This window comes from Marmota marmota, unplaced genomic scaffold (genome assembly GCF_001458135.2).
Source record: "Marmota marmota marmota unplaced genomic scaffold, marMar, whole genome shotgun sequence".
NCBI classification, from domain to species: domain Eukaryota; kingdom Metazoa; phylum Chordata; class Mammalia; order Rodentia; family Sciuridae; genus Marmota; species Marmota marmota.
Window position 1 is genome coordinate 24,504,214 of NW_026000016.1, and position 27,610 is coordinate 24,531,823.

The window sequence follows — 27,610 nt, forward strand, 5'->3', positions numbered from 1 at the left end:
ATGATAAGCACGTGCCCTATTTCTTTTTTAAACCTTATCTCTTATTGCAACTAAAATGGTAAAGTCCACTGGGTCAGCTCTCCAGATGAAAGTCTAGCAAGAGGGGCGTGTTCTCCATCACAGTCCAGGTTTGGTATAGCCTCTGCTGATTGGTGGGGGCCTGCCCTCTGCCCCACTCTGTACCTAATCAGAAGACCCCTCCCCTATCATTTCTGTCCTGAAAACTGTGCTGCTAAACAGAAAAACTACACACCCTGGTGTATTTTGATTATACCCACGTTTTCTAATCCCCAAGTGGCCAGCAAGATCCACTCGGCAAGTAGGAAGAACTTCAGTGCATTGGAGTTGAGTTTGGGAAATCTATTGACTCACCTTTTCAGGAAGTATTAGATGGCATTTGCCTATTGAGTCATCGCAAATCTTTCCCAAGGATCCATGGCAGCTGACCAGTGATATAATCTGCCTATTTTCTCAGCTCCCTACACCAGTCACTGCTGGCCACAGTGACACTGGGCTTTCAGCTAATGCAGGGAACTTCCAGAAAGGCACACAAGTCTGTGCCTCCTTAAAAAAGACCAGCAAGCTGTAGAAATTAGAGCTGCCCTTCATGGTCAAAGTATTAGTTTCTGATTTTTAAAGTATTGTATAGTTCTACCATTTAATTACAGGTAAGATATCTTCTCAGTATGTGCATTTACAAGAGGTAATATTCCTCACTTAAGCAGAAACAAGCTATAATTATGTAGGTCCATACCCCATTCCACTAGGACCACCCTCCAGGAGGGAAAAGGAACAGCATGGTGTGACTGCATGGGGCAACTCTTTATTTAACAGGACATTTGGAAGGCAATAAGGCAACAGAGGCAATATTTTTATAATGTTGCTAACATTTTCCCGAGGCCAAAGCCAGGAAACCAGCTTGCGTCATTTCCACAAGAGCTGCTCAGCAGGGTCCTCCCTAACCCGATGCACATACTAGTAGCAATGAAGTACATAAACTTTCTCGAGGCGGCCAACGGCTTGTTTTGTCCTTTATCGCTGACAGTTTGCAAACTGGATGCGTGGTTTTGGCACACTGCTTCAGATGGTCACGAGTAGAATCCCTTCAGTATTTAGAAGACTAACTCCTTAATTAAGGCCAAATATGCTCAAGGACTTGAGTTTAAGAACGACTCACTGTTACCAATCAATATTATATAAAACCTGTCTCTTGTTTAACCCAAATGATGGAGGTAAGCTTTTTCCCCTAGAGTCTTTAGATGCCACGAGAGTAAATATGACTTCATGATGCACCCTATATCTGGTTCGCTCTAGGGAAATGGCAGGCTCTGGGCTGCTGTTTGGTAGATACCACAGCTGCATTTTAAAACTTGAAGTTGCTTTAAATATTTCCAGCAAGGGCCTTGTAGCCTTTGAGATTGACTTATGTTTGCTCAGCTGCTTTTCTTCCTGATTTAATATTGCTATGAACAGGAGAGTGTGTAAAAGTAAAAAGTGTATACTATTTACAAGTTTAAAGCTTTCCTTTAGCTTACCAAGGGTTAAGTGACTCACTTGCCTGTAGGATAATGATATGCAAATCTTTTACTTTGATATGTGAAAGTTTTTGCTATCTCAAATAGTATTTTTCAGCTATAATCATCAGTTTAAGTAAATGTTCCCATAACTTCAAGGTCCAGATACAAAATTTTTGTCTGGTAGTCCTTGGCTGATTTTTTTTTCCCATGAGAAGTCTTCAGGTAGATGAATTATGACTTCAAAGTACTGAAAAACAGAGCCACTGTGGGAAGAAGAAAAACAAATTATTTCATTAGGCATTTTTAAACTTAAAGGCTATTTAAGCCCTTTGGATTATTGTTGAAGATTGTTATACCAGAAAAGCTGAGCAAGAACTAAAATATCAGTGTACTAACATTTTTCTACCTAAGTTCTTGAATCTAGCCAGCTCTGTACAGGTCCAGCGACTGTGTTATTTGAATCAGATGGTCACTGCAGAATGGACTAAATGCATTGAGTGAAATGCAAGTATTATACTAGCATTTTTACATCTCTGTCTTGGAACATCACATCAGAAGTTAGTTTGTCAGGGAGTGGATATCCAGAAACCAGTGGTTTTCAACCTTAGGTCTATATTGGAATGATATGGTCTGGGATATACAAAGCCCCTCAGTGACATAACTTGCAGCCAAGGCTGAAAATCACAGCAAATGAGAGGGAGGTTTTCTGGACACAGTTCCTCCTTGGCAAGACTACTGAGGCAGGGATCCCCAGGGATCTCTTGAGAAGGGATAAGAGCCAGTGGGTAAGATGTGCTCAGAGGAAAGAGGAAGGAGTGGACTGAAGAGGCAGGCCAGGATAGGTGGACAGGGGTAGGGAAAACAGGATATCCAGAAGAGGCCAGAAGTTTCCAGAACCTAATACATGGCATGGTTTATGTCACAATCGTATTTACTCTTCTCTAGCTTGCAGTCTCAGGGATATTTTCTAGGCAATATAGAGTTTTAAGCAAGTTGGCATGATTTGTAAACAGCTAAACTATTTTTCAGTTGGATAAAGGCACTTTATGATCCGTTATAGCACAGTGAAACAACCCTTTGGTTGCTGGCTTCTTCCACAGTTCAAAATTCAAGGGACGGGTTGCCCGTCCCTTAGACCTGGTAACACTTTGCTTCTCTGTTACATGGATAGGATTGATGACAGTGCCATTCCCACCCAACCTTGGCCATCTCACCACATCCCTTTGGGGCCTGTGCCACTCCAGATTCTGTTCTCCTGGGTTCAGAGAAATGAAGACTGGAGCCCTGTGATAATGGATGGTTACCCCACCTGGCTTCTTCAGCTATCCTGAGGACAGAAGGTTCTTTCCCTCAAAGCTATCATCAGGATGGCATTGCTTTTTGTGAATTGACATACCAACTTAATTTGATTGATGTTCGTTTCAGAGATGGACATTGCTGGGTTCCAGACCCAGCAATGTATAATTATCCATGGCAAACCTATTTACTATTGCTAGTTTAATCTTTAATTTAGTGGGGAGGAAGTAGAGAAAATTTTCTTGGAAAGCATTTTACATAGATCTGGTCTGAGAATGACAGGTCTTCCCCAAACGCAACTTTCATCCACAGGGTTTCTTTACATAAGTACCTTCTCTAAGACACACGGATCAGCAGTTCCTTTTTCTGAGAGTGATCTGGCAGCCACCCTCTTCTTAGCTTAACCTTGTGCTATGCTGTAGTCAAAGCTCATGGGAAGAGGGAGCTAGGTGTGTTTTCTTGAACTCTTAAATCAGTAGGCCAGTTGAGAAACAATAACAACAGTGCGCTGTGGGATTTGATTGATAGCCATTTACAGGACTATCCCCAAAGGACCAGAAAAATTTTATAATAAAACTTTAAAAGGCAGGTCATCCAAGGAACAGGCCGTTCTGTTCCCGCCTTCCCCCAGTCCCCTTAGGAGAGAGGTGGTTGGCGTGAGCTGCTGACTTACAGAAATAAGGTCGAGCTCTATCGTTCCAGTATTTTCGGGATCCAGCTGCTTAAAGATCTCTGTGGAGGGAGACAAAGGAGATGTCAGAAGCAAGTGAGCCAAGACAGAGATCAAGTCATCCCAACTTGGCAGCTGATTTCATTGACTGCCACAAGCATTTTTTCCTCTTTCCCCAAGCTAACAAAGAGGGAATTTTATTCTCAGTCCCTGGACAGACCATGTCTCTGGTTCAGGTGACTGCACTGTGGTGAAAGGAAAGCTGCTTTTGTACCCAAAGAACTGAAATAAGTATTTCCCCAAATGTTCACGTACTGAATAACGTTTCCAGCCGAACCAAACACCGTACAAAATTATCAAAATCGATGATGAGCTGATCATCAGCAAACCGAGCAACGATCACTTGGTGAAGTTGACAGGGCATCTTGAAACCTGAAGTTAAGTGAACAAACAAACTCATTGCTAAATATTAGGTTGCATCATGTAGCTCTGTAGACAGGTTATGGAACTGAGATGACACTTCAAATTACAACTACAATCACTTTTGTCTCTGGGCTGCTTGCTCTTATGTGAGATTTATTTATTTATTTTTCCCAGTGCTGGGAATTGAACCCAGGGCCTTGTGCATGTGCTAGGCAAGTGCTCTACCGCTGAGCTACATCTCCAGTCTGAGACTGGTTTTACTTTGCAAAACCAGTACCTTTGTTTCTTTTGTTTCCAAACTGTTTGCTGTTGTTTTGCTTGCTTCCTTAATAATGCATAAGATTTTTCTTGCCTCTTTTTTCCATTGTCATGCTACTACAGGCTGTGAACCATGCTTCCTTTCCATGTTTGTTTAGTTAGCTCTGAATCAGCTTGGAGCTCAGTCTCATCCTGGATGTAAGTGGCAGAAACAATTTGTGGTAAACTAATATTAATTCTTCCTTGTTCCACAGTAAATGCATTTTCAATGAGACTATGGCTGCCTGGAATTAAGACTGCATTTCCCAGCTTTCCTTGTGACTAAATTTTAGCCAATAGGATGTGTAAGCAGAAGTGATGGGTGTGCCCTTAAAGGCACAGAGCTCTTCTGCTAAGCTGTTTGTGGTTTGTGGTTGTGGTAGCAAGTTGTCCTAGAGCCTTAGTGGCTAATGAAGCAACATGATAGGAAGAGCCAAGGGCCTTAACAGTAGAAGGCACCACCCCAGCCTTGGATGGCTTGAGGGAAAGGTATATCTTATTTATACCACTGTTCTTTGGAGTCTCTCCTGTACCATTACATCACAGTTAACAGAGTGCATAGCCTCTTGTCATGTTTGTCCCTAAAGCACACCAGTTTCCTACTCTGCTGGTCTAACCCCAAGCTTATGTCCTATTTATTGCTGTCTAGTTCTACTAGGGACTTCTTGGAAGGGTTGAGATGAGACATTCCATTTCTGCCTAAACAACTCTACCCAGGAAGGAGGAGCATGGGGGCAGGTCAGTTAAGAGCTAGCCCTGCCTGTTTGCCCTGCCAGACTGCTTTGAAGGAAATCTGGATTCAAAAGGCACTGAAGGCAGAGCCTCAGGGACTGCATTTAATTTGACCAAATAGTTTTTAAGAGGAGAATGAAACAGATGAGTATGTATTAGACCCGAACCTGCTTTTTGTCATAACTCACCAACCAAGCTTTATATTGCATGGTGTAATATAAATGTTCAGTATGCTGCAGGTGGAAAAAAACAAAGGGAAGGAGCTAGATTGTGAAGTGTTACCTGCTTCTTCTAGTGCTTTCCTCATCTCGTAGGAATTCATGGTACCAGACCTGTCAACATCGATTTCCCGGTAAATTTTCTGGAAGAAAGAAAATAGTTATAAAAACCATGACCCAAAACAAAAAACAGGTGGCAAACTGTAGTATGTACAGAGTGGGATGAAGTTCTCCAGGCCTCTAGTTTGGCCTTGCTAGAATTGTCCATGTTTGTACCTTAAATAGCTAATAGTATTTTGCCTCTCTCTGTGAGCAGGTTTGGAAATATGCCCATCAAATTAGCTAGGCAATTATCATGGGCACAGGTCATTGTCTCATGCAATTTTTGTACTTGAGCTGACACAAAGCCTAACTACAAAGGGCCACACAGCCTTTGCAGGAAACCCTTGATAATGGCTTTTAGGCAACCCCATTTCTTGTCACTAATCCAGTCAAGGCTGGAATAGACCACTTAGTTTGCAAAGTCCTTGTTTTGTTTGTTTGTTTTTTTGCATTTGTCCAGCCCAGTCTGTCCTCCTTCTGACCTCCATACAGATAAAGGCCCAACCCCTTGGAAATATTCCTCTACCCTCCAGAAGAGTTGTTGCACCTTAAAGAATATGCCTAGAGAGTTCCCTGACACAGATCCTCCTGCCCTCCCGGAGCCCTCCTGGGATCATACTTGGTATTTCTGAATCTTCGTCCAGAGAATGTAGAACTCCTTCAGCCCCAGCTTGCCGCTCCCATCCGACTGCCTTCAGTCAAGGAAAGCTCATGGAGTCTGACATCATTTGGGCATCCTGTCACCTGGTTTGTCCTCCTATCTGGATCTTCTGATTATCACAGCACATATACAAAGAGGTTTTGCAGAACGATCCCTCTCCTGCTTTTCACATTGCCAACCCTCCATGTAAAGGGTTGGAGGAAGGGCAAGATAGAAACCTCCTGGGTGATCTTTTCACCTGGTGGTACTGTGGTGGCTCCAGATCCTGCTATAAATAAGCCATGGGATGATATGCAGATGGATTCAGATGGCTGAGCCCTTGTCATTTTTTTTTAAAGCATTATTTGGAGTATTTATAAGAGGCCTCTTGAGAGGGGACTACATAATGGGTGCACGCCATGATTGTACTAGATAAAATGTTTCAGAACCTTACCATCATTCTCACTAAGCTCAGAAACAAGTAGAGAAGCTGATTAGTCTGCTCTTGGGATTGCTCTTGGTGGCCTAGGAAGGAACTAGATCAAAAGGGAAGGAGAATGCTTTTGGAAGTGGGCTTCATCTATAGATCTAGAAGAAAATCTTGACCAAAGAAAATAGATTCATATCAGAAATATTATGGCTTAGGGACCATTTTCCCAGGAGAAATAGTGGAAATACTGTCACTCAGGAAACAACCCAGGCTGCTCTGGGCAGAGTATGGCAGGTGTACTGTTGAGATCTCTGCAGCAGCCCCAGGACAGATTCTGGCTGACCGCCCTCTGAGCTTATGGAGGTAGGCAGGGGAGGCACTTCAGTTTCCTTCATCTGGGGTTCTTCATGTCTCCCTGGGAAGGCAGCTCAGTGCTAAGGACAGTCCCACTGTAGCCCCCCAGTTGGGAGGGTGCGACTGGCTATTTTGCATGGGGAGAAGGTAATACATTGGAACATCTCTGGAGTGAGATTTTTAACTCCCAGTCTCTGTTCTTTGGGGCACTTTAAAGGATACATCCAGCATGTCCACCATGATTTTGCAAGTCTCAATGCTGAAGCCATCTGACTTGATATCTTGACCTAAAAAGACAAAATGAACAAAATCTTTTAGAGCACTGTCCAACATAACTTTCCACAAAAATGAAAATGTCCTTTCTCTGTGGCCCCCACACAATAGCCATTTAAATTACTCCATGAGGGTACATGTGGGAGGTGGCTGCCATACTGGGACAATACAGAGATTATGTTATATTTTTCTGCAGACTTCTCTGTATATTTGCTGTGGGAAAATGGTGTTTGAATAGGTGCTTGTTATTTTTATTTTTATTTAATGGTTTCAGACAGGGTCTCACTATGTTTCTGCATTGGCCCAGAACTGGACCCAAATGATCCTCCTGCCTCAGCCTCTCAAGTAGCTGGGACTACAGGTGCACACCACCACGTCTAGCTCAAGTGCTTTTTTTTTAAAGAATTTTTGTGAATTACAGTAGATGGGGTAGAAAGAGAAGATGGGAGGGGAGGGGAGGGGAGGGGAGGGGGGATAGTAGAGAATAGGAAAGGCAACAGAATACATCAGACACTAGTATGGCAATATGTAAAACAGTGGATGTGTAACCGATGTGATTCTGCAATCTGTAAACGGGGTAAAAATGGGAGTTCATAACCCACTTGAATCAAATGTATGAAATATGGTATGTCAAGAACTATGTAATCTTTTGAACAACCAATAATAAAAATTAAAAAAAAGAATTTTTGTGAACATAGACTTGCTTATTTTTTATACCTTTATTTTATTTATTTATTTTATATGGTGCTGAGGATTGAACCCAGTGCCCCACATGTGCTAGGCAAGTGCTCTACCACTGAGCTACAGCCCCAGCCCTCAAGTGCTTTTTAAATAAGTAAAAGAAGCATATAGATGGAAAGTGCACACAGATGGAAAGCCCCCTGTGGTTGCTGGTCAGGGAAAAAGCCTCCAAATCCAGAGGGCATGTGAGTTTGCTGTGGGCTGTGACCTCTGAGAGGAAGAGGGTTGCTTCATCTGTTCAGCTACAGGCCATATATGGACTGCCTGTGTCCCCAGTTGGCTGACAAACCTGAGGACCTGGAAGCTCTCCAGAAGCTACTGCATCCTACTAAGGGAGTCCTGTCTCACTGGTGGTTGGCACTATGAGACCCTTGCCACAAATATGACTCTGGTTCCTTACAGACTTCATGAGGAGGAACCAACCTTTGGGTTACATCCTTGTAAAATGTTGGAAACCTAACCTGTCTTGATGTGGCCACTCCTGGCCACAAGCCCCTACTTGTGTATGGGCACAAGGCTGTGTGTGGGGCCCTTGGGCAGGAGGCTGGAGTCACCAGGCAGGCAGGGGGAGGGTCTTGGGCTCAGAGGCATGTGTGGAGCAAATGCTGCTCCCCAGACAGGGGCAGGCTGAACCAAGCATGGCCTGATCCCTCCCGCCTTCCATCTGTGCAGAAACAATGAGGCTTCAGTGTCCTCGGGCTCATGACAGCCACACAGCTGAAGAGCCCTGTGACCTCACTTGTGCCTGGCAAAAACCTCAAGGATAAACACATCTTCTTGTCCTCCCCCTAAATTGGAGGAGGGAGGTTATAGGCTGGGCCCAGCCTTGGGAAGCCCTGCTCTGGCCACCCAGCTCTCCCTGGTGAGCACTCTGAATAACAGATGCTCTAAAATGGCCTTTTGTTCTGGGGACACAAGGCATGGGCCAGTTTATATGGTCTCTGGGAGGTGCATACACATTGGGACAGAAGACCCTGCTGGCCCTGGACCCTTCTCTGGCTCTAAAAGGAGGATTTACTTTGATCTTATGGGGTTAGGCAAGTGGCCGTCTAATCTGCTGTCAGAGGGAATGATGACCCTTGAAGTCCATGAGACATTTGGATATGATCCATAGGGCTGATGTTCAGGATATGAAAATATATGTATTCTTTTTTATGATTTATAATTATAGATTTATAATTTGTGAAATTGTATAAAACGCTGTTGTCTATTTTGCTACTGTATTGAAAACAGCATAATTATTAATAATTTGATGGGGGATAGCTTGACAGGGTGGGGACTATTTCTTCCTCTTCCCCATTGGTGATCAACAGTAGGGGGAACTGAACAATCAATCCTTGGATTATATTTTTCCCATAAGAAATAATAATAAGCTGAAAAGATGTGCAGGAACCACAACTCTACCTTATTCTTAAGTCTGTATCTCAAGTTTTTTATTCTTTCTTTATAGAAGCCCTTTAGCCTGGGCTGACGGCTGATATTTTCAGAGCCTTGAAGTCATTTGCTTGGCTTAGTGGCTCAAATGAAGTGACATTTCTCCCAGCAAGGAACTGGTTAGATGAAGCTCATTTAAATACAAAATGGAGAGATGGGACTTTATAATCCATTTTCCTTAACTTGAATGTAAGACGGGCCATTTATTTTCCCATCCTGGCCCAAGGAGATGTTGTCACTAAACCAGTGATTCCTCACTGAATCAGCCAGAGAATTCTGAAACAACAGAATGCTTTCTGGTTTCCACTCTTTCAGTAAGAAAAACCTAATAACAGCTACCATCTATGGAGGGCTGGCTGTGCACCAGGCAGTTTCTACATGTTACCTCATGTAAGACCACTTGTAAGAGAGCAAGTCGTAATGTGTCTATTTTGCAGATAAGGAAAGGAAAATCAGAGAGGCGTTATGACTTGGTTCAGATCACAGAACTAGTACGCAGCAGCGGAAACAAGTAGGTTTCTTCTTTGATCTCTAGACCCTGGAAACCATTTTTCCTTTTTCAATCACATCACTCAAGTCCTCCTCCACTCAATTGTTTAGTGGTGGTGGTGGGAATGGCAACAATGTTTCTATAGGAATAGAGATGGATGCTTTAGCCAGAGCTGCCACTGTATGCATGAGACAGGATTCTCGTGTCTCTTGTGTCCACAGGGGAAGGAGAAGATGACGGATTTGCAAGGAAGGGACACTTACGCTTTGCCAGAACTCTCCTCAGGATGGTCTGCAGTTCAAAGGCAGAGATCTCTGCATCCTGTGGACAAGTGACCAGAGCATGTTATTGGCTCCCTGTGGGAGCTGGGCGAAGCCCAGTGCAGCACGTTGGGCAGGTCTCGTTTGCACATCTAACAGCCCCAGGTGAGGCTGTGCGGCATTCCCCATCTATACTGAGTAGCTGCCCAGCCTGTCTTGGATGGTATTTTACTATACAACACACTCTAGGTCACTGTTTTTTTGCTATAGGAATCATGTTCCTGGTCTTTTTTGACCTAGTTCTTGCACACTATTCCTTCCTTTCCAGCATGCCTTCTTCATGCTTTAAAACTCAAACCTCAGGCTTCAAGAACTGGTAACACAGTCTCCAAGAACTGGTGCCTCCTCTATGGCTCTCCAGACATGGTTCAGGTATCTCTGTTCAGTCAGACATATTTGTGTACCTGAGGGACAAGTCCAACATTGAAAACCAAGGTTGCCTGTCTGGGTGTTGGGTGTGTATGCGTGTGCTTCAATTTAATGCCCCTTCCCTTGAGAAACCAGGAGGGAGGGGCTGGAGGTGGGAACATGGAACAGATGATAGTTTTTAGGACTTTAATGAGAGTCTTTGGTTAGGTAGAGGGGCACTAGATGAGCTTGATGGTGGATGCCAGAGAGAGCCAAATTCCTTCACATCATGGGAGGAAATTTTGTTTTGGGAGTTGTTCGGAAGAAAGAGGGTTGGTTGATAACTTTATAGTGGGCCTCCATGGCTGGGGAATTATTTTAAGAATAGGAAGTCTAATCATCCCTTATAAAGTTGCTTTTATCCTTGAGACTTGAAATCCTCCCAAGTCCCCCACATAGCGATGCTTTGTTTAAGAAATCAAGGATAAGGGGCTAAGTTTCATGCCTCAGCACGGAACAGAGAAAATAAAAGAACTTCAAGGTGAATCCAAGAATCCTAAGGAAGGACAAACATAGAGGAGAGCTGGCCACAAGAATAGAGGCCGCGGGCAGCCTGCAGAGGTCTTGGGGAGGACGTGGACAAGAGGTGTGAGCTGAAATCCAGCTATATTTACAATTATTCTCGGCTTTTGTTCAGTTTGTTTTCTCTCTCCCTTTCAACTGATATCTCCTTGAGGACAAACACTGTCTTTTGTTTTACGTCAACACCGAGTTCGGGACAACACCTACCTCCCCTGCCAACTGAGCAAACAGCCTCCTGAATCCATCATCGATGTCCTCCTCGCTGACATCGATCTGCAAGGTGAGGCACAAATGGAAATAATGGGTCAGATTTGAGAATGACAGAAAGACACCCACTCCCCCTCTTCTTCTGGGCCCAAATGCTAAGGATGTTGGGATTGTGATAAAGACAGTTTGAAGAACTACTGGGATTTTTTTTTTTCTAGTTTAAACACATGTGAGGGAAACAGAAACTCTGTGGAAGGAGCTCCACTTTAATTTCTCATCCAGGTATCTTTAATATCCAACCCAAGTGGCCTTTTATGATCTTCTTTATGGAGTCTAGGAATTACAAAGACTGACTGGAATGTTCCAGTAGGATTTCAGCAATGGCTAGTGACCATTGTCTGGGAGGCTCTTCGAAATTGTTCAGTCTCCCCCTAGGTATGAGAGACAAGCATTGAAATCCAGCAGCTGAAGGGATTACAGAGCCACATCAGACCTCTTCCTGGAGAGGGAGGAGAACCCCTTCCTCTGTGATATTCTTTTTCCACTTGGATTTGTTAAAGTTGGGACTTTTTTTGAAATTCCCAAGTGACATCCCTGAAACCCCTCCAGGATTTACCTCTGAATCAAATTTTTTTCTGAGAATGTGGGAGCCTGAGTAATCTTATCATCTGTGCATCCATTTTATAAATGAGCAAGGCCCAGCAAGGGGTGTGACAAGGGCCTGTCCCTGCTCGGTGCAGCACTTGTGTCTTATCCTTCTCCACATAACCCTCCTTATGCACGTGGGTGAATTCCCCACTGGAGAGCAGGAGACTGACTGGCCCAGATCCCAGTGTGGTCATGGCTGGCTCAGAAAGCAGACTCGATTCCAAGTACAGGGCCATTACCCTTAGTTTCAACCTGTGTTCATAAAGTTCAAGGTGCCTCCCAAACCCTTGACATTATTTTTTGCTCCACTGCTCTCTGGATGTCCAGAACAGAGTAGGAAAAATTAAAAAAAATTACAAGTACCTCTTCAAGGTTGGCCTCGATTTCGTCATCAACAACTCTGGAAATAAAAGGATATTATGTGTTACTTACTGGAAGGCAGGTGAACCGGCAGTGCAATCACTACTAAAGTGGAAGTTCAACATTTAAATCCAGCACAAGGAGGGTGGGGGAATGTCTCTGTGCCCCAGGTTTCTGTGATAACACCTCCCTTAAGAAGCAGAAACTGAAGCAGAAGTAATCTGTCAGGTTTGGTTCTTTACCAAATAGCACAGGCTTCCCATGTAGGGGACAGCTGGGACACTAAGCAACTCACTTAGCTCCTGGCCTTAAGGACAGTCTTTAAGTTCTAATTGAAACTCTCTGCCATTTCAAGGCCCTTGTGCTGAGCCTTGAACACCATGGCCTAAGTGTTAAACTTCAGGTCAAGGAGGGGGCAGGCAGTGGCTGTGTGTAATTTCAACTGCAGCCTGGGAAGGGTTTGCCTGTGCACAGTCCCTGTGTATACAGCCAGGTCCTTCTGCACTACAGAGAGTGTAGGAGGGTCCTCCTTAGGCCCCTGGGATCTTCGGCTAGGCCCCCAAGAGTCCTGTGTGCAGGGTCAATGCCTTGTAGGAAAAAAGGGTCAGGGGCCTTCCTGTAGCTGGGATCTGGAACAGGATTGATATCCTGGAACAGGGCAGTCAGACAGCTTTGAGGGGTAGTAGCTCATCCTGGAGAGAGCTGAGGGAGCCAGTGCTTTTTTGGGACAGTGGCTTGTGGTGGGAGAGGAGGGGCAGTGTGTGACAAAGAACAGGGTCATGATACCAACTAATGACACTGACCATGTCCTCACTTCCTTGCCAGTGGAGACTAAGTTAAACACACAGAGCTTCCTCCAAGGACGCTGAGCTGAGAGGAAAGGCCCCTGCCCCGTGACAAGCACTGGCAAAAGAAGAGAGCCTGCCAGTGGCAGGGGGGCTGCAGCCACGCTCTAGTGGCGCTTATTAGCTTGCAGCTGTCCAGCTGCGTTTTCTCTCCCTTTCTCATGGGAACTTATTTCTCTGTCCCGTGTTGTCTTGGAGCAAAGGCAGTTCCCTGGCCTCCCTCTCACCGCAGCTCTTCCCTCTACAGGAGCCAGCCGACCCGGTGGCTGAGCTGAGCCTGGCCTGTTGGACCTTGGGCACAAGGTCAGAGGGGTCACATGCTCTGGGGTCCTCCAGCACACCCTTGGCTGCTGCTCTTCCCAGTCTTCCCCCCCCCCCCCATCAGTGCTGGGATTCCCCACAGCATTTCAGCAAACTTCCTTTTATTTAAATTGACCAGGTTGATTCCATCCTCTGCCAATCAAGTGACCGACCAAATATATATGGTTGAGACAGTGGCCAAAGTGGCAGAAACCACTGTGAATTGAGGCCATATGAACAATGTCAGGGAACTATGATACCAACCAAAAATGGTTCCTAAGAGCTGGGTCCTGAAGAGGAAGGGGAGGGCCTGGAGACCTGTTGACTATGGTGGGGACCATTGAGATCGTCACTTACACCTTGGTGGCTCTCCTGGGCTGGGGGCCTGGGAAAGCAAGGGTTGTGCCAGTACTGCCCAGCTTTCTCCAAGTGAAGGGTGGAAGCTCACAGATAGTTTAATATAAGCCCTTAAGATGAAAGTGACAACCAGATAATTCAGAAATGCAACTGTGAAGTTAGATTGTGAAGTCACTCTCCTATTACCTCTTTCCAACAAGAAACAGTCTAATAGTCTAAGGAGATTTTTTTTTCTTTGCTTACCTGAGTATAATACTAAAAATTCTTCAGTATGTCAATTCCCACATTTTATAGAAAGAGACTCCAGCATTCAGAGTAACGAAAAAGAGAATGTGGCTAGGAACAGGAAGGGGCAGGCACAAAGAAGGGACCAAGCCACCTACTGGTAGTCAGCTTTCTTCTCAGAAAACACCCTGACGCAGAAATCCCCATCCTTGTTGGGTTCAAAGGTGGAGGGCACGAGGATGTACTCTCCTGGGGGCAGCTTGAAGCGGTTGAGAACCTCCCGGAGGTTGATGAACGTGTCTGACCGCTCCCTGGCTCGAGTGGTCAGGAAGAATTTTTTGCTGAGGTGGATGTTGGTCTGCCCTCTTAACTGATGAATAAACAGAGAAACGAGGTTGGGGAGGGAAGAGAGGGGGAAGAGTGCCAAATAAACGTCATTATTGCTCTTTGGGATAAAGAGATTACAGTGAAAATGTCTGAATTACTAAGATAAAAAGCCAATTTTCTATTAAAAACAATTGGCCACAGAGGCAGGACTCAACTCTGTCTGCAGAGATGCCTGCCTTTCCTCACAGAGTTCCTTAGCCTTCTGCAAGGTGACTCTACGGGGTGAGAGTCCCCACAGCAGGAATCCGGTTCAGTTTTACACTGTGTAGAACCTACTAATTAAGGCAAAGACAAAACCAAGAGCTGAGAAGGAAGTCCTGCTGTTAGGGCAGAGCTCACACACCATCCAACAGAGCCCTGTGCTCTGTCAGTGCCACCTTCCCAGGGACAAATGCAGAGCAGGTGGGTCCAGGCACCCTGTGTGACCACTTTAATAATTATGGCCTTTATAGACACACAGCCTCTTTGCATCTTATCTCATTTGATTAGCACTCTGGCATAATTTAATTCATGCCCATAATAGCCTGGTGAGGTAGATGGCTGAATAGTTTCACTGTAATAGAAACTGAAGAGCAGAGAGGCTGTCACCTGTCTGAGGTCACACATCCTGGGAAAGGGGTCTTCCCTATGCTCCCGCCTTGTCTTAAGGAACAGTCCACAGGGTTCCTCGTTTCCCTTTCTACTCTTTCCCAGAACCACACAAGACTCCAACAAGCCTCCTGCAGTCTGAGGATTGTGGGTTGTCCACCCAGAACTAAACCCTGCACAAGCTCTACTGGGTCACACACAGTCAGCAAATCCTACAGAGGCTTTCTGGGACATCTTGCCCTGAGCTCAGACCAGTGGGATGCAGAGCTGGAGCGACTTCTTTGGGAGGGCACCAGCAGCCATCCTTCCGGCCTCAACTCATGCTTCACCACACCCCCTGAGCTCTGCAGTTTAAGCCTCAGGCACGTTGGTGGACCTGAGTCCCCAGAGGCAGGGGCCGGTGCTTGCCAGACGTACCTCGTCCGGAACCTGCAAAATAAAGGAGCACAATTCAGATTCTAGGAAAGCAATAAATAAAAATGCAGGCACTATGGATGTCTCCTTTGCTACCCGCTTTTCTCTAGCTTTAGCAATATCACCTACATCGACATGGTAATTGCTTTCCAAGGAACTCAAAATGTTTCCACATTGGCGAAATTGTAAAACAGACAAACAAAAATCCTCTTATGACAGTAATGTGGATGAGAGTCCCTACCCCCACCCCCAATTTATTGAGCATTGAACAGAGGCTTGGAGATGTGAAATGACTTGTCTATGGTCACCAGCCTAGTAGTGGCAAAGCCCATACCTGGTTCCCAGTCAAGGGAAGCAGGACTAGGCTCACAAGAAGAAGCAACAGTATTTCCTTTAGCAAATCACTTCCCGTCTTGGGTCTCAGTTTCCTTAATTCTAAAATGGGGCCAAAAGATCACAGAAGACTTTCCCAACTCCAAAAGCCCACTGGATTCCCAAATGCACGAGGTAGCGGGGGCAACTATGGGCAATTCTGTTGGCATTTTCCTTGCAGCTATTCTGCTCCAGGCCAGAAGTTTCCAGCTCCATTTCAGAGACCGAGGGATGGAGAACTAGGTGCATTTTTAGAATGGCCAAGCTGCCAGTGATGGGTGAGCAAAGAGCCTTGTCTGGGTCCACCAGAATGTGCTGGAAACTGGCTCTGGGGCCAGGCAGAATCCCTGCCTGGTAGTATTTTCTATTTCCCACGGTGTAAATACTCCCCCTGTGACCATTTTCAGGCTGCCATGGTGACCTCGTGCAACATGGGACTGAGGGGAGAGAGGGACAAGACTTGGGAGCCAGGAGGAGCTGATCCAGCATCACTGGGTTCCACTCAGCAAACCAAAATGCTGCCCTAAAGCCTTCCCTGCTCCCCCGAGGCTGTGAAAAGCCCTCTGTGCTGAGGAGAAGTGGGGGTACGGGGGTGTTGAGGGTGGGGGAGGGGGTGGGGAGTGGTTGCAGGGACGGGGGCCCCAGGTTGGCTCTGTTCTCCCTACCCCCACTCCGGGATAGGCCCTCAGCCTGAAGGGGAGCGGCAGTGAAGAGGCTGCCCCCTGGCTGCGTCTGAGTGGGGCTTTTCTTCAGCTTGGCTGAGAATGAAAGAAGGACCTGTGGGTGTCGTGGGGAGCAGGGCTCCAGCCAGCATGGCCCTGGGGAGTATAATGACCATTTGTTCTCCTGTCCTGAGACCTCCACAGTCCAAGCCAAGAACTCTGCTGGGCTTTGACCAGCTGGACCTGTTGGCTCAGTCCAGCCCTCACAATGTTTCTTGATGTGACCCAGAATATTCGGTTCTCAGTTCAAGTCTCCTCTGTTCTCTGGAACTTGGTGGACCAACCAGAACATGAGGCTGGGGGATGTGAGGAGGGACATGGAGAACTCCTAGAAGACTGGCTATGGGGCTCCAGAGAAGGGCTGGGAAGCCCCTGTGACGCAGACCACCAGTAGGGATTTTCTTGTGTGAGTTGCTTCTAAGTCTGGCTGGGCCTCTGGCTTTGTTTTTGCTTGACTAAGATCCCTGTTCACTGTCCCTTCCCCAGCACTGCCTCTGGGATCAGCTGTCCATGCCAAGGGAGAAGGAAAGGGAAATTGTCCGCACCTCGTAGATGCCAAAGCCAATGGTGTGCATGTCCTCGCCCATCTTCCTCTGCCGACGCCGATGCTTCTGGATGAGGCCCACCAGGAAGGTACAGCCGCTCTCCCCATCCTCCTCATCCTCATCCTCCTCCTCCAGCTTGATCAGATACTGAGGGTTCATCCAGAAAGTGTCTGCAACAGAGAGGGGAGCCCGGCCTTGAGCAGGTGTGCCTGGGGGTTAGGGGAGCAGGTATGCGCAGGGGCTGGGGTTGCTGGGAGAGAGATGGAAGAGATGGGAGCTGGAAGAAGCAGAGGAACCAGGGTGGAGCCTGGGCAGGGTGGCGGGGTGGGGACAGGTAGAGGTGGGCTTCCATGAGAGGGTGGTCTGCACTTGCCTAGATCTTAGCTGGACCTAAATTAGGACCTCCCCCTTGTACTTCTCTCTTGCCCTAGGGTTACCTCTTGGGAATTTTTGTCACCCTAGAAGGGAGGGTGGTTAGAGCTGTAGCTCCCCCTAGTGGTTACTTTCCCACACAGAGCTCTGAGGGAGAGATCCTAGAACATTCCTTGGGGCTGGTTGAGGGGACTCCCATGTCTTTTCTTTACATTCTTGCTAACACACCTTACCTCTCAGTGAACTCAGAGGCCTGGGACACCTGTGCACAGTTTCAGTTTCTGTTCCTTGACTTTGGCCTATCCCCTGGCCCACCCCAGTGGTATCTCTAACCTCTTCATTTCCAAAATCCATTCACAAGAAGGATCTGAGAATTATTCATGTTCCAAGGGTAATTATGTTGATTACCTTCCCATACCTAATGGGTACAATTCTAATGATGGAATTAAAGGCATGGTCTTGTGCACAGGCTGCTGCTTAGTTTTGCAATTTAAGTTTTATTGGCACACATTCATGTCCATTCACTGAAGCGTGGCTGTCTTGGGGCTACCACAGTAAAATTAAGTAAGTACTGTAGACAACGACTGACTGACACAGCCAAAGTGTTTACTGTTTGGTCCTTTGGAAAGTGTTTGCCAATCCCTGATCTAGTAGGTAGGGGAAGTATTTTTGTGGATGGCAAGGGGCCTTCCAGGTGGTGGCACTTGGGACTGACACTTGGTGACTGCATATGTGATCTGGAGATACTGGTCAGCTAATCCCAATCTTATTACTTGCTCTATGAGCCTGGCATACCATGTAAGAGCCTCAGTTTCCTCATTTGTAACAGAGAATCAATATATGACCACCACCTGCTACCAGAGTACTTAAAGAGTGACCCCATAGTCAGAATGCCTAGGTTCAAATTCCAGCAAGCTGTGTGGCTTGGGGAAAGTCATTTCACCTCTCTGAGTCTCAGAAACTTCACCTTAAAGATAGAGATAACCAAGAAGTTCTAAAGAAAGATGAAATAATATATATAAAAAAAAAAGAAAAAAGAAAGTGAAATAATATAGAAATAATAATAAAGAAAGTGAAATAATATATATATAAAGCACATTAGGACAGTTCCTAGCACCCAATATATGCTCCATAATTGGCCTATGTCATCAGGATCAGGATAAGGACAGTTTCTAAGGAGGTTGGAGAGTAGGGATGGAACCATCAAAGCAGAAGAGGGGATTGGATTGACAAAGTCTGGACCAGAGGAGAAATCCTCATCCCATCTGAGTAGGGCCCAATCAGCATTTGCAGAGTGAACTGGGCATATTAGCAGGCCATGGGCAGCAAGGGCCTGATGTGCAGGAGTCCTAGTGGGTGAGGTTCCCTTTCAGGACTCAGCTATTTGGGCTTAGGGTTGATAAAGTTACTCATATGGGTGACGTGGGATTCAACACTGCTGTTGTAGGCCTGGCAGAATGTCCAGGTACCGTGAATCTAGGCCTGGAGGGGACTTCAAGGAAACAGCTAGTCTTTTTGGAGGCCAATGAGTGCAGGAGGTCATGGCACTGAGAAAACACAGAAAGGTGTTGAGACTGAGGGTCCCAGTGAGAAGGAGCTGCCTCCCCCAGGCTGCGAGGCTGGGTAGAAGTACATCTATCAGGGAGGGTGAGGGGTGCCTGGGCCTCTGGTGGCCTCTTGTGGCAGCAGCCCTTACTTGGGTAATTCCTGCAGCCTCCTGCAGTGGAGCCCCGCCTCCAGTTCCCATCCATCTTGGTGAGTTTCCACTTCTTGTAGGAATCACTGGTGAGGGTGTCGGGGGTCAGGTTGCAGATCTCCAGGCGGGAATAGTGCCTCAGGAAGTCGCTGAGAGACATCCTGGAAAAGCAGAGATACGGGCATTCAGGGTTACAGGAGGACATATTCGTCATTAGCCTTGACCTTATGCCAAGGTCAGACTTGCAGCCAGTCAAGGACAGGCAGAGAAGCACCTGGGGGCTGAATAGTAGACACCATGTCCAGAATCAGAAGTCCCAACTCTAGTTCTGGCACTGCCAGGTTACAGCTGGGTCACTCTGAGCAAGTCACTTCACCTCTCTGAAGTTCAGAACTCTCCTCGGTACACATGGGAGTCATCAATAGCAAATGAGACAACACACAGGCACTTCTGGTAAACTGAAAGTTGTCTACAATGATAAGTGGTCCTCAGAGTGGCGTAGACACACAGCCTGCAGGTCGTTGCTATTACTGAGGGACCAGGTACTGGATGAATCTCCAGAAACTGGTGGAGAGAAAGGCCCCATCTCTCCCTTTTCTCTCTTGGGGTCCGAACATGACTAAAGGAATGGCTCTCTCAGTCTTCTCTGAGAAGCTGCTCAGCTTGTAAATCCCACCATAAAGATGGATCAATTGAAGAGGGTGAAGAAGTTGTTTTTTTTTTTAAACCCAGGGGCACTCAACCACTGAGCCACATCCCCAGCCCTTTTAGTATTTTATTTAGAGACAGGGTCTCACTGAGTTGCTTAGGGCCCTGCTAAATTGCTGAGGCTGGCTTTGAACTTGTGTCCTGCCACAGCCTCCCGAACCACTGGGATTACAGGCATATGCCACCTCATATGTTTTTTGCTCAGGGTTTTATAATTCATTTAAAAGAACAAAATTAGGATCCTGTGTTGTGTGCCCTTGGCATTTTCCAGTGATGAACTCTTTCCCCAAAACTTCTACTGATCTTACCAGAACTCCCCATCCTCATGCTGTCTGGTGAGCCTTTCCCTCACCTCTGGGTCTACAGTGTTCCAGTTTGGGCAGCTGGAAAACAAAGCAATGGGAGAGACCTGAGGAACAGATGTATGACAAGGACTTCTCCCCACGGCTCCCAGGTTGAGGAGCAGGGACACCCACTTTCACCCAGACCTCAGGAAGGGAGGAAGTAGCCCCCACCTGGCTCAGACACACCTGAGTACTGATAAAGCTCTCAGGGGAGTGGAGAACCCAGTGCAGGTATAAAGAAGGAAGCAGGGGGAGTTGTTCTGGAAGATGGGGTGAGGAGGAGTCTGGAAACGAACACAGCCCATCAGAAGGTAGGGAAGGGGCCCTGGCTGCCCAAACTGAGATGGGCCTGGTAGCTCTTCTAGGGGCAACTGAAAAACCAACAAGGAGCTCCTCATTTCAGCCTCTGCAGATGATCTGGAAGGAATTCTTGGCAGGTGTCTCTCTGCCAAGGTCAAGGTTGCCTGGGGCAAGTTGGAGAAAAGGAGGAAGAACTGGAGGTGCCAGGCTGGGGAGGAGCAGGGAGAACTGGGAGAGAGGCTCAACTGAGCATTTACTTCACATAGTTGAACGTCTAAGAGGCCTTCCAGGAAGCCCTGGAGATTAACAGAGGGTTGTCTCTATGGTCTCAGCACAAAGTTCAAGTCCTTGGAATAGAAGGACCAGTAGAACGAGATGTGCTTTCTTTCCCCCCTGAAGGCCCAATAGTAGGGTGAATTTGAGTGAGGGTAGGAATTAGCCACATTGTGAAAGAATTAGCATCACAGGAGCCCTTGGCCTGGAGAAAGGCACCCAGGCTGCTGGGGACAGTGTCCTGGTATAGTCACTCTTCAAAGGGCATCTGTGCACAGGCCCTGCCTTCTTAATGTGGCCCGTGCTCCTTGAGCCTATTTCCCAGCGCAGTGCACAGGGCCTTCAAATCTCCGTGTCTCAGCAGGGCCTCCTAGCAGGATGCGCACCCCCCCAGAACCCCCAACCCTACACCTCCTCACTTGTCATTCCACTTCCCGGTCCACTCCACTTCTCCCCAAGGATTTCGGATTCGGATCAGTTTCTGTAGGCTTCCCGCACTTTCAACCTGAAGGATCAGATGAGAGAGGAAGGAAAGGTTGAGTGCCAGCCAGGCCTGGAGGGATGCAGACCCAAAGCTCCTACAGACCCTCAGGCTCTTGGCCTGAGCCAAGGAGGTTGTTTGTGAGGGAGGATCATCAAAGGTAGAAGGTGTTGACCCCCAGGTCCCTCATGCTCTCCAGATTTAGAAAATGGAAATTAAAGCTCCAGAATCCTGCTCTTGGAGAATGGGGCCCTTTAATTTTTGTTGTCAACCTGAGGCACAAACACACTTGTTCTAGGGTCTGGGTTGGCACATTCCAGCAAAACCTGTTTAGCCAACTGGAAAAGGATGCACTTTTCTCACAGGTGTTCAAAGAAACTTTAACACTTATTGAGAAAGAACATGGAGGGAAACAAGCAGACGCAGCATGTGAATCTTTTTGCTTTGTTTTGAGACAGAGGCTCACAATGTTGCCCAGACTGCCCTCAAACTCCTGGGTTTAAGCAATCCATGTGCCTCAGCCTCCTATGTAGTTGGGACTACAGGTGAGACAGCTAGTGTGTGACTCTTGATCGAGTCCTGGATCCGGGCTGTGGTGGGGAATTTTTTACTAGAAATTTTTAGGGCATTTTGGGCAACTGGGAAAAGTGTAACTAATCTAATCATCTAATATATTAGATGATGTTATTGAATTAATGTTTAATTTCTTGGTCATGTCAGTAGTGGGCTCATGTAAGAGGATTCCTTATTAATAGGAGATAAAGGCTGAAGTATTTGTAAGTAAAGGGTCATGACCTCTGCAAGTTTCTTGCAACTGGCTCAGGAAAAAAAAAGTCCACACACATTGAGAAAACAGATGTGGCCAAAACGCTAGTGATTGTTGAGTCTAGGGGCGTAAAGTTTGGATGTTTATTATACCATTCCTTCAACTTTTCTGTAGACTTGAAAAATTTCAACACATTAAAGATGGAGGGAAGTTAAAAAAAAATCAAATTTAGGGGGCTGGAGGTGTAGTTCATGAGCTGTGTGCTTGGTGCAAGACCCTGGGTTTAATCCCCAGTGCTAGGAAAAGAAGGGAGGAAGAGAGGAGAGGAAAGGGAAGAGATAAAGGAAAAGAAAGAAAGGAAGACGAAAGAAAGAAAGAAAGAGAAGTTAAAGATTACTGAACATGCACAAGACCTTGGGTCAGGTCATTAACAGTGAACTTGGGTGGCTCAGTTGTGTTTATAGTAACAATAGTATGAACAGCAAGGACAGCCACTTATATAGTGTGTCAGGCACTGTCTTAGCACTTTACATATATTAATTTGAATCACCACCACCATCTTCCAGTGGGTATTATTATTATTTCCATTTCCATTGAAGAAAAGACGGAGTTCAAGTAATTTGCCCAGGTCATGCAGTTGGCAGGAGGCAGAGTCTCGCTTGAACTTGGACAGCAGTGTTGTTGAACAAATGTGAGAGCGTTTAAAAGGGTATAAAACACTCTACGGATGCAAAGTGCTGGTTTTTTGTTTGCATCTTTCTTTCTTTCTTTGTTTTCTACACTGGCCTGGAGAATGAGGTTCTCACGAAGTAAAGGAAGAATGAGTGGAGCAGCGGCCAGCAGGGGGCAGCATGGCACGTCGCTGGCAAGGGCGGGGTCAGGGAATATCCTTGTCCCGACTGAACTTCGAGAATACCAGGCCTGTGCGAACGCGGGGGCCCCACCCAAGGGAACCACTGGCCAAAATGCACCTGTGGCCACTGAGTAGGGAGTACAGGCGCCTTGCCCCTCGGCGCAGGACGTTACCTCTTCGGCTCCGGTGACAGAGTACGCGTGTCCCTTCACGAGCTTCTGATACGTGATGGCCTCGGAATCCGCGGCGCTGGTGATCTGCAAACACCGACAATCAGCTGCCGCTGCACCCGTGCTGCCTCCTTTCATCTCTCCCCACTGTTCTATACTACCGGCCCGAAACCTATGACAACAGGGACAGAGGCCAAGGGAGGAGGCGCAGAGCTCCGCTATCCCACATCTGGAGGACCGCCCCCCCCGCCCCGCCACCTTCAGATGCGGAATCGCCAGGAACTATCAGAGAAGGCGGCCTGCGACCATCTGTGAGGGCGAGCGCGTGCATTCACGTGTGAATGGTGCATTCACAGATTTCTGTAAACTGAGGAGGGCGCAAAAGGGCCACCCTGGAGAGAGGGCCTGTGGTGGCATCATGGCTCAGGTCAGCCAGCATCGCTGACCCAGATGCTTTGATCCCCCATGCTCCCAGATCTAGCCCAGCCCAACTACATGGTTTAAATACCATGGCGGTTTTTTCTCTCCTGTGTTCAAATTCACTTCTCTTGTATTAAAAAGTCCTTGAGGTAATTCCTTTCCCATCTATTCTGATGAAGGTTGTTAATTTTGTCTTGGTTAATAGGAAGAAAGACTGAGAACAGAGAGGGTATTTTGGGGTCTGACAGATTTTGGTGCCAAGAGTCAGGGCTTCTTATCTGCATCCATAGAGGGGACCAGGATCTCCAATGGGACAGGGCTTGGGTGTTGGGCACAGCTTTTGTCTGGATTCTCCTGGGGACAGCACATCCACCCACCTCCCCATCCACTGGTGAGGTTTGCCAGCAAGGCTATTAAGAGGAAACAGTTCTTTCCTGTGCCCTCTGAAGTCTTCCTACAGTACCATCAGCCCTGGAGCAGAGAGAAGGAAGGCTTTTGGGCTCTGGGTGCAGCCTTCTGTGGATGGGGACAGGTATTAGGACCAGAGAGGGCAGGAAGCTCTCAGGGACCCTGTGGTTTGGGGATGGAGGTGAGAAAGTGAAATGAAGAGCAGGGTGAGAAAGGGAAGTGGGCTGGGGAGGTAAGGGCTGGAGGCACCATCACTCCATCAACTGCACATCAGAAAGTCTGGCTGTTGCTAGCAACCCCTGTCTTCCTGGATGATGAGAAACATGGTAGACAGGGATACATTAATGTTGTATGGGGCAGTGGGTTTTCTTGGGCACTGTTGGGACCTCTCTTCAGCCAGAGCAGACTCGGGAATGAGTTTAGGGAAGGAGGACTAAACTTACATCAATAGAGCATCCAAGGAGGGAACCCTTCTGCAGAGCCTTCTGGATGATCTTGAACAGGTTGGGAGGGGCCTTCTTTAACTCATACCATTCAGCAATGCCTCCTGTGAAGTCCTCAAAGCCCTCGGTGGTGGCACCTCCCGAGAGCGCTTCATAGCACCCGTTGATCCTACAGGAAGGGAAGAGACGCTATCCCTCATCCCTCAGAATGCCACCCCACTTGTACTCTGACATGACCCCCTCCCACATTTGTTTGATGCTCATGGGACCCTCTGCTCTCATTCTTCTTGGTTTCGTCTCCAACATCAGTGTCCAGCTACCATCTCCACAGTCAGTACTGGTACTTTGTGAAGTATTTTGAAAATCTCACAGAACCCGAGTTGGCAGGACCTTACTGATGATCTGATCCAGCCTCCCATATTGATTCTTTCTGTATCTTGAAGGGAAAGGGGAGGTCTGCTAATGGGCTGTTTGGCATTTAGAGCTTAAAAATGACAACAATTCAATAATGAAAGCATCTTCCTGGAGAAACAGGCAGTGGGTCTGTGTGGGCTTATTGCTCCTGACTACCCATGCTGGAGTCTGGTGGCTTCTCTAACTCCAGTACTTAAGCTCTGGGACTTAGAAGCATTGCTCAGACTCAGGTTCCATCAGCAGAACCCAGCCCCCTCTTTCCCAGCATGAGGCTGAAAGGAACAGAGATCTACTTGCTCTCTTCAGCCTGTGCAGTATAGCCATGCTGAGGCCCTTTTGGGGAGGGCTGAGTACCGGTCAAACTTGACTTTGGGCAAGCTGGATGGGAAGCAGCTGGGAGGAGTATGGAAAACCACTTCAAATCAGCCACACCACTAGTCTGGGCAAATTTCCACAATTTTCCTACTTTTGCAAAGGTAGTTTTGCCTACTGGCAAAACCTGCTATTTTTAGTTGACAAATATGTAATAGAATCTGTCAAGGAAACAAAGTTCCTTCTCAAGACCAGCACACTCAGCATCATGACTTGTTTCTGTGCATTTGGTTAAAAATGGCAACAGCTATCATTTGTCATTTTACCACGTGGCCTAGCACCCTGTGTGTTCATTATCTCCTTGAATTTAGAACCCAATTTGGGCCAAAGGAGTCCTTTTTATAGAAGAGAACATCTACTCAAAACAATCCTAAATAGCTCCTGTGTTTTGGAGGGCAATAGGGACAGGCCACAGGGTTTTGGGAGAGGGCATGGTCACTTACTTGGCATAGGCTTTCTCCAGCAGGGCGCTCCAGAACTCACTCCCCTCAGCTGAATGCACAAAGAGCAGCTCTCCATCCTTGGTGGGCAGCCTGTCGTCCACTACCACCTCCACCCACTCACCATACTGCCAGAACTGCAGACAAGGGGAGGGAGGGAGAGGTGTGGGGTGGGCTGAAGGAGGAGCTGGTGGCAGCACTGGGATCCCTAAGCTCAGTTGCATCTGGCTTCCTGCTGCCCGGTCCCTTGCTGTAGGCTCCACAGCCAATCCCAGTAGGAGATGCCCCTTTCATTTCCTACTGCAGGGAAGTCCTCATGAAGTAAGCAAGGACTGATGGGCTTGTCCATCCCTCCAAATCCACACCCATCTCTTTAAAAATAGTATTTCTCATTAATCAATATAAAAGGGAAATAACTTTGACATTTTATCTCAAGCTCAGATAATAAATTTATATTTTTTAAAATTTGGGAACTACTTCCTGTATGCCCTGATGTACACCTCCTTGTAAAGTTTTTGGAGCTCTGCCTGCTGCCCCCGCCCCCATCCCCCAGCCATGGTCATCCTGGAAGGGTCCCATGTCATGAGCAGGTTGGGAGCTTCCTGCTCACTGTCACCTCTGTAAAGCAGTGCTGGTCTTTGGAGTCTGCTAACGTGATGGACAGGAGAATCCAGCCAAGCTAAGGGATCGTGACAAGCACTGGGACTTGGTAAAAAGAAGCCTAAGCCCATCATGAACTGACCTGGAAGCGGAAGATCCCTGCATAGTTCTCCTGGAAGCTCTGGTCTAGGGGGACGACTCGAGCCAGGATTTCTTCATTCAAGGTAAGGGAGGCGATGGCAGCCAGCAGCCAGCAGTCACCTGAGAACACAGTGCAAGGAGATCTTAATAGAGGCATCTCAGTACCTGGAAGAGGTTAAAAATCTGGTCCCCACCTCTGGGGGTTTGAAGCCTAAGATGACCTGCAAATAGAGGGAATGATATTTCAGACAGTCCTTATCTAAGGTCTGAGGGTTTGAGTACTAATTTGAGGGAAATGCTGAGGGTGAGATACTATTGGGTTGGCATTGGGTGGGGAGGGGAAAATTCATTCCCCCAAAGACTCGGAATCCTGTAATGGCTCCCCTGTCCTGGGAACCCAGCTCTGTGCCATGACTATGTGGAGTGAATGAAAAGAACTTGGCAGTAAGAGGTTTCTGCAAAAACAGGCTTTGAAGGGGAGTTTGAGTGAGAGTGTGTTGACAGATGGGAAAGGGTCAAATGTTGCATGTCTCCTGGGAGGAGGGTTCGGAGACAAGGCAAGAGAACATGCCCTTGCCTAAAATTTTCCATGACAATTATAGGAAATAGCCTCAAATGAATTTAATTCATTGTTCGATCTATTTTTGTTGATAGGTTTATTAGAAATGTTAGTGAAGTTTACTGAATTTTTTGACTTCTGGTTGACTCCTTAGTACACTCAAGGCTCCTGAACTAGACCATCCTATTGATGTGTAGATAGACTGTATATAACTCTTTGTGGTCTGGATATGACAGATCCATGGCACATGGAGACGTGTTCCTCCCTAAGTCGTCAATAACCAAAGGAAGTCAAACAAATCCTCTTTAAATTAGGTGGGTGGTGCAGGGCTGTGGGTTCACCTGTACTTTTCCATTGAGCAACTGTTTGCTGCCCTCCTGGTAACCCTGAGAGCCTGTCCTCCCTACCTTTTCAATCTGCAAGGTTTTGGTAGCACTAACTCTGTTCCCAATTCCAGAGGAGACCTGAGGCAATCTATGCAGCACATTTGCCTGGCTTCAGTGGATGGGTCAGGAATGTGCTGTGACCCAGCCAGAGCAGATGATGTGCCAGGAGAGTTTCCTGGGGCTTCCGGGAGACTGGGCAGGTGACTTTTTCTTCATTGAATCTTTGAAGATGTACATTATGCTGCTGTTGAAGCTACTTCTGTGGTGGGGAGCAGCCTGTCTGCATAGGAGGCCAGTGCAGAACAGGAGCTGAGAGATGGAGAGAGAGAGACAGCAGGTCCCGGAAAACCACTTGAATCCCCGAATCAAGCTATACCTGAAGTCAGACTGCCTTGGACTTTTCAGTTATGTGAACCGATAGTTTCTCAGTTTCCTCATCTGGTATGCAGGGCTACAAGTTCCTGCTTCTCTACTGCTAGGAGACCTTGGGCAAACACCATTTTGTATTGAGCCCTTCCTATGTTCCGGTCAGTGTTCTAGGACCTTCAGGTTCATTATCCATTTATTCCTCACAACAGTTCTGAGGACACTATTATTTCTACCTCCATGTTAAAGCTGAGTATCACA

At 47.0% G+C, this 27,610-nt stretch overlaps 1 protein-coding gene and 2 long non-coding RNA genes across 3 annotated transcripts in view; 2 read left to right on the plus strand and 1 right to left on the minus strand.

Moving 5' to 3' along the window:
• Positions 1–168: 168 nt before the first annotated feature.
• On the plus strand, positions 169–7,390 carry LOC125618475. The gene is made up of 3 exons (XR_007349769.1): positions 169–179; positions 476–487; positions 4,124–7,390. It is a non-coding gene; the product is annotated as an uncharacterized LOC125618475 (long non-coding RNA).
• Capn2 (calpain 2) overlaps positions 804–27,610 on the minus strand; it is a 53,448-nt gene continuing 26,641 nt past the window's right edge. Inside the window, exons 3-21 of the mRNA XM_015483605.2 lie at positions 26,040–26,158; positions 25,301–25,434; positions 24,072–24,240; positions 22,804–22,887; positions 20,950–21,035; positions 19,922–19,996; positions 18,906–19,066; positions 16,838–17,007; positions 15,202–15,213; positions 13,968–14,179; positions 12,086–12,122; positions 11,075–11,140; positions 9,881–9,938; positions 6,902–6,966; positions 5,875–5,943; positions 5,218–5,296; positions 3,799–3,915; positions 3,487–3,545; positions 804–1,780 (exon numbers count right to left, since the gene is read on the minus strand). Of these exons, the coding sequence (XP_015339091.1) occupies positions 1,757–1,780; positions 3,487–3,545; positions 3,799–3,915; positions 5,218–5,296; positions 5,875–5,943; positions 6,902–6,966; positions 9,881–9,938; positions 11,075–11,140; positions 12,086–12,122; positions 13,968–14,179; positions 15,202–15,213; positions 16,838–17,007; positions 18,906–19,066; positions 19,922–19,996; positions 20,950–21,035; positions 22,804–22,887; positions 24,072–24,240; positions 25,301–25,434; positions 26,040–26,158 (1,796 nt within the window). The 3' untranslated portion in view covers positions 804–1,756. The remainder of the gene's footprint in view (positions 1,781–3,486; positions 3,546–3,798; positions 3,916–5,217; positions 5,297–5,874; positions 5,944–6,901; positions 6,967–9,880; positions 9,939–11,074; positions 11,141–12,085; positions 12,123–13,967; positions 14,180–15,201; positions 15,214–16,837; positions 17,008–18,905; positions 19,067–19,921; positions 19,997–20,949; positions 21,036–22,803; positions 22,888–24,071; positions 24,241–25,300; positions 25,435–26,039; positions 26,159–27,610) is intronic.
• Positions 16,568–23,325, plus strand: LOC125618476. Its single transcript, XR_007349770.1, has 3 exons — positions 16,568–16,698; positions 16,797–17,040; positions 22,570–23,325. It is a non-coding gene; the product is annotated as an uncharacterized LOC125618476 (long non-coding RNA).